The 10,098-nt window shown below is 46.5% G+C and overlaps 1 protein-coding gene across 1 annotated transcript; it reads right to left on the bottom strand.

Annotated features, from left to right (window-relative positions):
* Positions 1–4,054: 4,054 nt before the first annotated feature.
* LOC130493516 (zinc finger protein 3-like) lies at positions 4,055–4,846 on the bottom strand. The gene has a single exon (XM_056867276.1). The coding sequence runs from the start codon at positions 4,844–4,846 to the stop codon at positions 4,055–4,057; it is 792 nt and encodes a 263-aa protein (XP_056723254.1).
* Positions 4,847–10,098: the final 5,252 nt, after the last annotated feature.

Here is a 10,098-nt window from a genome sequence, read left to right as displayed (position 1 = left end):
CCTTTCTTTCCAAGATGCAAAAATCAAATCCTGCTTCCAAACGGGGAAAATGCGGAGGAGGAGAATCCCCGCTTAATTCCATAATGTTTTGCTCGAAATTATGGGGGGGAGGGGAGAGGAAGGAAACTACAGGGGGGGAGGGCTGAAAGTTTCCTCCTCCCCCTTGATTCGTCTGCTATGCAAAGAAAATCCTAGAGGCGCCTCTTTCCGACCCGCGTGGGCTTCTGGGAAATGTAGTTCTCAGTTCGAGAACCACCTGCGACAGCAAAGCAAGCTTGACCCTGAAACTCTGGTTGGTTTCTCAGGCGCTGCTGGACTCGCATCTAACTCACAGTGGGTAGCACCTTAAAGACTCACAAGAATATTTTCTGGCAGGGTGTGAGCTTTCGTGAGCCACAGCTCACTTCTTCAGATGCGAAGAAGGAGTATCTGAAGAAGGGAGCTGTGGCTCACGGAAGCTCACACCCTGCCAGAAAATATTCTTGTTAGTCTTTAAGGTGCTACTGGACTCTGGCCCTTTTCTACTGCTGCAGACAGACTAACACGGCGACCCACTGGGAATTAACTTTTTTAAAGATCTTCAGATACCAGTGGGGAATCAAACCTGGTTTCTGAAGAAGTGAGCGGTGGCTCACGAAAGCTCATACCCTACCAGAAAATATTCTTGTTAGTCTTTGAGGTGCCACTGGACTCTTGCCCTTCTCAAATCTAACTGACTGCAGACCAACACGGCCTGCCCGCTGAAACAAACTCCATGTTCAGATAATTCACAGTATCTGAAGAAGTGAGCTGTGGCTCACGAAAGCTCATACCCTACCAGAAAATATTCTTGTTAGTCTTTAAGGTGCTATTGGACTCTTGCCCTTTTCTACTGCTGCAGACAGACTAACACGGCGACCCACTGGGAATTAACTTTTTTAAAGATCTTCAGATACCAGTGGGGAATCAAACCTGGTTTCTGAAGAAGTGAGCTGTGGCTCACGAAAGCTCATACCCTACCAGAAAATATTCTTGTTAGTCTTTAAGGAGCTACTGGACTCTTGCCCTTTTCTACTACTCCATGTTCAGAGGCAGTCACCTTCTGAATTCCAGTGCTAAGAGGTAATATTGGGGTGGGGGGGTGTAGCATTGAGGTCTGTAGGGTCGCCAACCTCCAGGTACTAGAATCATAGAGTTGGAAGGGACCACCAGGGTCATCTAGTCCAACCCCCTGCACAATGCAGGAAACTCACAACTACCTCCCCCCCACATCCCCAGTGACCCCAACCCTCCCCCCGCCATGCAGGATCCCACAATCAAAGCAGTCCCGACAGATGGCCGTCCAGCCTCTGCTTAAAGACCCCCAAAGACGGGGACTCCACCACCCTCCGAGGCAGCGCATTCCACCGTCTAACAACCCTCACCATCAGAAAGTTCTTCCTAATGTTCAGGTGGAATCGCTTTTCTATTAGTTTAAATCCATTACTCCGTGTCCTAGTCCCTGGAGCAACAGAGAACAAGCTGGAGATCTCCTGCTATTACAACTGATCTCCAGCTGATAGAGATAAAGTTCCCCTGGAGAAAATGGCTGCTTTGGCCATTGGACTCTATGGCATTGAAGCCCCTCCCCTCCCCAAACTCCACCCTCCTCAGGCTCCACCCCTAAAACCTCCCGCCAGTGGCGAAGAGGGGCTTGACAATCCTAGGTCTATGTCCAGTTGTTTGTTCTCCAAAGTAACTGGTTGGCCACTGTGTGAGATAGGATGCTAGACTGAGAGTTGCCAGCCTCCAGGTGGTGGCTGGAGATCTCCCCCTATTACAATTGCTCTCCAGACAATACAAATCAGTTTCCCCAGGAGAAAATGGCTGCTTTGGCAATTGGACTCTATGGCATTGAAGTCCCTCCCCTCTCCAAACCCTGCCCTCCTCGGGTTCCACCCCCAAAATCTCCAGGTATTTCCCAACCGGAGCTGGCAACCCTAGTCCGCAGCTAGAAACTCTCCCTCCACCTGAGCAATTAGAGGGCAGGGACTGGTGCACCCAGCGTCATGTTAGTACACTGATATAACTTCCAGTTAGGGTTGCCAGGTCCCTCTTTGCCACTGGCGGGAGGTTTTTGGGGTGGAGCCTGAGGAAGGCAGGGTTTAGGGAGGGGAAGGACTTCAATGCCATAGAGTCTAATTGCCAAAGCAGCCATTTTCACCAGGTGAACTGATCTCTATCGGCTGGAGATCAGTTGTAATAGAGATCTCCTGCTTGTACCTGGAGGTTAAGAACATAAGAACGGCCCTGCTGGATCAGACCAAAGGCCCATCAAGTCCAGCAGTCTGTTCACACAGTGGCCAACCAGATGCCTCTAGGAAGCCCCCAAACAAGACGAGTGCAGCAGCACCATCCTGCCTGTGTTCCACCGCACCCAAAATAATAGGCAAGCTCCTCTGATACTAGAGATAATAGGTATGCAGCATGACCAGTATCCAGTCTAACTAATAACCATGAATACCCCTCTCCTCCATGAATATGTCCACTCCCCTCTTAAAGCCCTCCAAGCTGGCAGCCATCACCACATCCTGGGGCAGGGAGTTCCACAATTTAACCATGTGTTGTGTGAAAAAATATTTCCTTTTATCTGTTTTGAATCTCTGATTCAAAACAGGTTGGCAACCCTACTTCCGGTGAAAACAAAAAAATGACCTCATGGAACACTCTAGGAATTGCAAAGCTCTATGGTTTCCATTCCCCACTGCTGGAGCTTCAGGTGCGGGCAAGCAATCATCAAGGATGTCGGGAGGCCTTCCGGTAGACGACCCTACGTGCAAAGCACAACCACAATAAGCAGCAAGTTCCTCCAAGTTCCTCCACTCCTCTTCCATCCATCAGGATCCTCTGAACTCTTCCACTGGCTTCTGTCCATCAACATCCACCATCTTCTCTCTGGCTGCATCCACTGGCTCCCTCCCATCCACCCATCGTTCACGTATGTCAGCATCCTGGCACTGATGGCCACCAGCTTCAGAGTGCCCTTTGAATATGGATTTTCTGAGTGCAGAAATTTAAGTTTTAGAGAACACTTAACTCTGCTCAGACTCTTCCTCAGAAGCTGATGAAAAATGCATCTCTGACTCCCCAAAAATGAGTGCCCCAGCTTACCTTTGGTGACACACTGAAGATCATTATGCTGTGGTAGCAGCAGCTGCCAAAGCAACATTTAAAAAAAAAAAAGCACAATCAGATCTTCAGTAGTCAATCAAAAGCATTGCTGGGTAATAGCCCCAGTTGGCCCTGCTCACTTTCTAAAACCCCTTGGTGGGCACCAGGAAAGGTGTGAGCAGGTGCCATTGTGCCCACGCGCCCCATGTAGGGGACCCCTGCTCTATACTAAAACATTTTCCCAAAATTCCTTGCCTTTATAGGGGTGTGTGACGGGGGGGGGTGTCTCTCCCACGTCTCCTACTTTGTTTTATCTCAGACAATTGAGACCCCAGAGGCTTTATTCGGCTCAACAATAAAATAACAGAATTTTATTATACTTCACAGGGAAAGGTATTGGAGGAAAAACTAGTATTAATGAAAGGTACAAAATTTCTTTATAAATAAAGAGTTGCTCAACAAGTACAGCACACATGTTATTTTACTTAACCCAGGTTTCCAACTCTTTAAGGTAGCTTAGTCCCAGAACCTACACACAGAGGTTCATGTGTTAGTCTGGTGCCTAAAACTAGGTAGTATGGAGATTTTCCCTTTGTCCTTCCTTTTTATTTACTATGGAATTACTTCACAGCGCTTAAAGTAATTATCTCACAATACTTGGGCCAGGAATCTCTTTCCTCAGCGACTATTCCTCCCCCGTGACTGGAATAGGGATCTTTTCCCCCAAACTCTCTCTTTTGTCACCCTCCAGGTTTTCTCCCCAGTTATACACTAGGCACAACCCATCACACCAGAACCCAGAGGGGGGAAAAAAACTTTTTCCCAACAGCTCAGAGTCTTCTCTGTTAAGCGCTGCCCCACTCCCTGTATGTCCCTCTCACATATAGTCACTAACTGACATTAACCCTTAGTCCATCACAGGGTGCTACCCTGTATGAATTCTCACATGAGTCTTAAGTTTTGAACTCTGGTTGAAACACTTCTCACACTCCCCGCATTTGTACGGTTTAAGCCCACTGTGGATCCTGACGTGGGCAACGAGGCTGCCTTTTACATTGAAGGTCTTCCCGCAGTCCGTGCATTCATACGGTTTCTCCCCTGTGTGGATTCGCTGGTGCCTGACAAGGTCAGAATTCATGCTGAAGGACTTCCCGCACTCCGAGCATCTGAAAGGCTTCTCCCCCGTGTGGATCCTGTGATGCCTAACGAGGTCGTAGTTCATCCGGAAAAACTTTCCACAGTAGGAGCATTCGTAAGGTTTCTCTCCTCTGTGGATCTGATAATGCCTTAAGAGCCCGTACTTGGTACTAAAGGATTTGCCACAGTCTAAACACTTGTACGGTTTCTCTCCTGTGTGGGTTTTGTGATGTCTGATCAGTTTATCCTTCATATGGAAAGATTTCCCACAGTCCAAGCACTGATATGGTTTCTCATCCATGTCGGTTCTTTTGCATGTCATGAAGTTTGAGCTCTGATCATATTCAGCTGAGGTCACTTCTTCGATGGTAATTTCACTAAAATCTTGATAGCTCGCCCTGCTAGCAGCTGACGTATCTGTTCTTATCCCTGGGCAGTTTCCCTGTTGCCTCCGTATTCCACGTAGACCCAAAATCTGCTCGCAAGACTTAATGTCATTCTCTGTGGCTATTTTCTCTGACACCGTCTCTGGTCCATCTTGCTTAGAACTTCCCCGGCCATCAGCTTCCTCCTTCCTCATGATTTTCTTATCTGAATTTTAAGGAAAGATTAATAATAAGAATCTCCATGGTGGTGATGGAATGAGCAGTCAAGTTGCAGCTGACTTATGGCGACCCCGTAGGGTTTTCAAGGCAAGAGACATTCAGAGGTGGTTTGCCATTGCCTGCCTCCACGTCACAACCCTGGTGTTCCTCTTAGAGTTTTCCCATCCAAATACTAACCAGGGCCAACCCTGCTTAGCTTCTGAGATCTGAGGAGATCAGGCTAGCCTGGGCCATTCAGATCAGGGCAACATTTCCACAGTGGTCTAGAAAGCCCAAGGCAAAGAAAGGTATAGCATCAATAGGACATAGCAGTGCTGTTTACTACCAAGTTGACACTGTGAACGATGGGTGGGGTGGCCCCACCCACCACACTGTGTCACTGTTTTCCTGCTTTGGGGACCAGGGCCTGCGCTACCCAAGAGGCAGATCAGGCAGAGATGGATGGATTTCCCAAATGAAAATAGAAATCAAAGGGCGTTTGGTACTCTGGTGTTTCCATCTTTATGTTCATTCTCACAGTTGAACACATGAAGCTGCCTTATACTGAATCGAACCCTTGATCAATCAAGGTCAGTATTGCTTACTCAGACTGGCAGTGGCTCTGCAGGGCTTCAAGCTAAGGTCTTTCATCTCACCTCCTACCTGACCTTTTTAGCTGGAGATGCTGGGGATCGAACCTGGGACTGCATGCCAAGCAGAGGCTCTACCAGTGAGCAACGGCCCTTCCCCAGCCTTCTACATTCTGTAATAGGGTAGCCAGTTGAGGTCTGGCAAGAGCTGGCCACCCTTGAGGGGGGGTGAGGCTAGGGCCCATGTGGCATTACCCGATGGCACACTGCCGCTTCCTATCACAACCAGAAGTGACATCACATGTCACAGCAATGCTCCAGCAACCAGGGATTGCTAGAGCATCATAGCAACACGTGATGTCACTTCCAATAATGCAACCAGAGGTGATCTCACAGTTTTATCCCGATGGCACCCTCCCAAGTGTCACCCAGTACTGGGCAGCAAAGGAGGGGGCAGGAGGTCTCCCACTATAGCAGGAAACCTGATCCCCAAGGAAAAGCAAAACCACAATGAACGGTGCAAAGAGGGTTCTGTGGATAGGTTCAGTTTGCACAATTGTCAGTTGCTGTATTCAACATTTCTCAATGCAGATTTTTTTTTTAATTCAGAGTGCCAAAAACCCCATCGCTATACTTACCCACCAAGGTGGCCTTTCCTTCACTCTCTTGCTTCACCACATTCCAGATCCGCCTCTGGGCATTGGCCGGGGAAGCCCCCTCGTCACAGGGGAAATTCAAAACCACCTCTTGAGACAAATCAGCATCCTGAAACGGCAAGTGTTGTTTGATTCAAATATTTGTACTGTGTAAAAAGCTGGATGCTCCACAATGCCAAGACACCAACCCCGAGTGTGGCAAATGTGGCCTGTTCTCCCTTCCCTGCTAACCTCACGACACCCCATGAGGTAGGTTAGTATGAGAGACAGTGACTTGCTTATGATCATCCAGGTAGCCTCGTGGCAGTGGTAGATTTAAACCCAGATCCACCAGTTAAAGTCTAGCACTATAACTAGGGTTGCCAGCCTCCCGGTGGTGGCTGGATATCTCCTGTGATTACAACTGATTTTTAGCCGATAGAGATCAGTTCACCAGAAGAAAATGGCCGCTTTGGCAATAGGACTCTATGACATTGAAGTCCTTCATTGGTGAAACTTTCACCAATTGAACTTCTGCTTCTTATTCTGCTTTTAAAAGCATAGAAACGAAGTCAGCGAGAGCCAGTGAGAGATGGAAGGAGGAATACCTCTTAAGTCTGTATCAGAAGGAGAAGTCCCTCCTGTGTGAGAGGAGCGGAAGGCCCTTTGCGATTGCCTTAGAAGAGGCATTCCCTCTTGGGCACAACAGAGAAGGGAGAATGCCTCTTCCCAAAACCCAAACACACCATAAAGTCAGCACCACACGACAGGAAAAGGCAGGAATCCAAACGTGTAAGAGGCACATTTACTGGCCATTGCAATCGTTCGTTAGCTTGGCCAAGTCACCTCCATTGGGATTAAAAACTTGACTCCATATGACACCTGTTTCTTTTTCCATCTCCTGATGAAGAGCTAGTTGGAATTCTTTCTTTTTTAAAAAATAAGGTTTTATTTTTAAACACAACACAAACAAACACATAAATATATAAACAGTAGAATTATTGAATTATAGTGGAGCTTATTTTGAAATTACATTTCAATTATTAACTTCTTTAATTTACACTTTAACTTGCGCTTTCCCATGTTCTTATATTTTATATCTGATAATAGCTTTCTTTTTAAACATGTGTTGCCCAGATTTTTATACTCTATTTCAATTCTTAATTTGTATAATAAAAAACACACCATTTTTCATGGAATTCAGTTGATCTATTATGTATTAAAAATGTTGATTTTGCCATAATTGCATATTCTGTTATTCATCCATTCAGTCAGATCTAAATATTCCTCTGCTTTCCCACATATATGCTGGGGTTTGTAATACCATTAGCAATCTGTTTGTCATCTGCACTTATTGGATTTCGGTCTTCCTTCCAAGAAGGCTTTGCAAGTAGCCATTAAAAAAAAACAATTAATAACCCTGCTGCTCAATTAATCAAGGCCATCATTGTGCTAAATCCAAAAGACGCTTAATGGGTTAAATGCCACAACCTCACTCAGGACTAGCAGAAGCCAAGCAGACCCTCACCTGCTGTTCCAATCTCCTGGCCTCCCCCTGAGTCAGCACGAAATCCTCTGCCAGGGCCACCGCTTGGGCACAGCTCTGGGGCCCCCGCTTTTTCACCCAGCTCCGGATTCGCTGGGGCAGGACGACCAGGAACTGCTCCAGGATCACCATCTCCAGGATCTCCTCCTTGGTGTGGTTCTCTGGCCTCAGCCACTGATGGGCAAGTTCCCAGAGCTGGCTGAAAACCTCTCGGGGGCCCTCAGCATCACGGTAGCAGAAGCGTCTGAAATGCTGGCGCCGCACCTCCATGTTCTCCCTCTCCCTCTCTTCCTTCACTTTCCCATAGTCTCCTTTCTTTTCCACTCTTTGCTGTTGGGCTGCTTCTTGGAGACTTACGAGAGATCCTTCACTAGACGGTTGGCCAGCTGCTGTGGCTCCCTCATAGGGAGCCAAGAAAGTCTTTGCATCCCCCCAGGAAGCAGCTTCTGGCAGCAGTGGGATCCCCATCTCAGAGTGAGGAGACTCCATCGCCTTGAGGAATGCCTGCCACTGGGTTTCCCAAAGCTGCAGAAGCCCCTCATGCCCCGCGGATCCCCCTTGGGCTGCTGCAAGCAAGGCCATTTTGGACCCCATCTCAGGTTTGGGGTCTCCTAGGTTTATCGTCACCATTTTCATGCCCTGCTCTGTTGTAGCCTGGAACTGGAGCTCTGGGACTGAGAGTTCTCTCTTCTTCCCTTCAGCCATTTCCTCCGGCGGAGAGATGATTCGAACTCAAACCAGTCCTTCTGTCCCTTTCCGCAACAGTGGGAGAAACATCCAAGGTTCAAAAGGCGTAATACCGGGAGACTCTAAATGGCAGATGGAGGCTCCCTCTGCAGTATCAACAACAGAGCAGAAGCCGAAGGATTTCTGAGAAGTCTTCTTTTCTGATGGGGAAAAAATGAGATAAGTGAGGAATCGTTGAGGCAGCGTCGGTACAATTAAGCTTGAGTCAGGGTGCAACCAAATGGGTTCTGACCCATCAGCTAAGAACTATTAGAGCTTCTTGCCTGCCTCAATGGTTGGACATTTTTACTCCTTCACACAATAAATAACTCACTGCCGGTGCCATCCAAAGCAAAAGTACGCTTCTCTAAGTCCACTGACTACAATGACTTTAGAACTGTGTTATTCTGCATAGGACTGCACTGTGAATTTAGCATTTTACTGTCAATTTCAAATTATTTTATTTTAAATTATTTTAAATTATTTTATTGAAAAGACAGCATTAGAATCGGCACCTTACAAACCTATAGTCTGGTTCAGGTTCGTAGATGATACATTTACTATTTGGAGCCATGGTGAAGAAAAATTTATGGACTTTCTAAACCAGCTCAATAATATCCATCCAAACATTCAGTTTACCATGGAAAAGGAAATTGAGGGTAAACTCTCATTTCTTGATACCCTTGTCATCCGTAAAACAAACTTTCAGTTAGGTCACAAAGTCTACCGGAAACCAACTCACACAGATCGCTACTTACACAAAAACTCCAACCACCACCCCCGACAGAAAAGAGGAATAATCAAAACATTAATGGACCGTGCAAGATGGATCTGTGAACCACAGTTTCTCAAGGAAGAAACTAATCATCTAAATCACGCACTGCTTGCAAACGGCTATTCCAGAAATGAAATCAGAAGGGCCATTAAACCAAACAAAAATCAGAAAACTCAGGAAAAACAGTCTCCCATAGGAAAGGTATTCTTGCCGTTTATTAGAGGAGTCACTGATAGTATGAAGAAACTTTTGAAAAAACATAACCTACAAACAGTGTTTAAACCCACCAAGAAAATACAACAGATGCTACGATCAGCAAAAGACAAAAGAGACCCCCTCACCTCTGCAGGAGTATACCGTATATCTTGCAGTTGTGGACAAGTTTACATCGGGACCACAAAACACAGCATACAAACAAGGATAAAAGAACATGAAAGATACTGCAGACTTGGCCAACCTGAGAAATCAGCAGTGGCTGAACATGGACTGACCCAAACAGGACACAGGGTCTTATTCCAAGACACTGAAAGACCGGACAATTCTACCAACTATTTTGTCAGATTGCACAGAGAAGCCATTGAAATTCATAAACATCAGCACAACTTTAACAGAAAAGAAGAGAGTTTAAGAATGAATAAGGCTTGGCTTCCTGTCCTGAAAACCTCCAGACTAATAAAGACTACAGTCCACAATAGCCATGTGGATTAGTTTTGGATTTCACACATTAACAGATCACTTCAGGATACAATGGTTCCATATTAACATACCGCACCCTCATTAGCACATTATCTTGATACTTACAGGACAATGATTATCACATTACCTTGGATACTTTTTGCAGGACAATGATTCAGCTCAAACCCAACCCCTTTCTGACTATATATTACTCTTCCTACCCACTTGACACTGAGAGACACTGTCCTTCAGTGTGACTCCTCTGAAGATGCCTGCCACAGCTGCTGGCGAAACGTCAGGA

This window comes from Euleptes europaea, chromosome 1 (assembly GCF_029931775.1).
Source record: "Euleptes europaea isolate rEulEur1 chromosome 1, rEulEur1.hap1, whole genome shotgun sequence".
In the NCBI taxonomy this organism is placed as follows: domain Eukaryota; kingdom Metazoa; phylum Chordata; class Lepidosauria; order Squamata; family Sphaerodactylidae; genus Euleptes; species Euleptes europaea.
This window is presented reverse-complemented; position numbering and strand designations above follow the sequence as displayed.

What these genes read in the sequence shown, in the direction of transcription:
- LOC130493516 (XM_056867276.1), bottom strand. Translation starts at nt 4,846, where the DNA reads ATGAGGAAGGAGGAAGCTGATGGCCGGGGAAGTTCTAAGCAAGATGGA.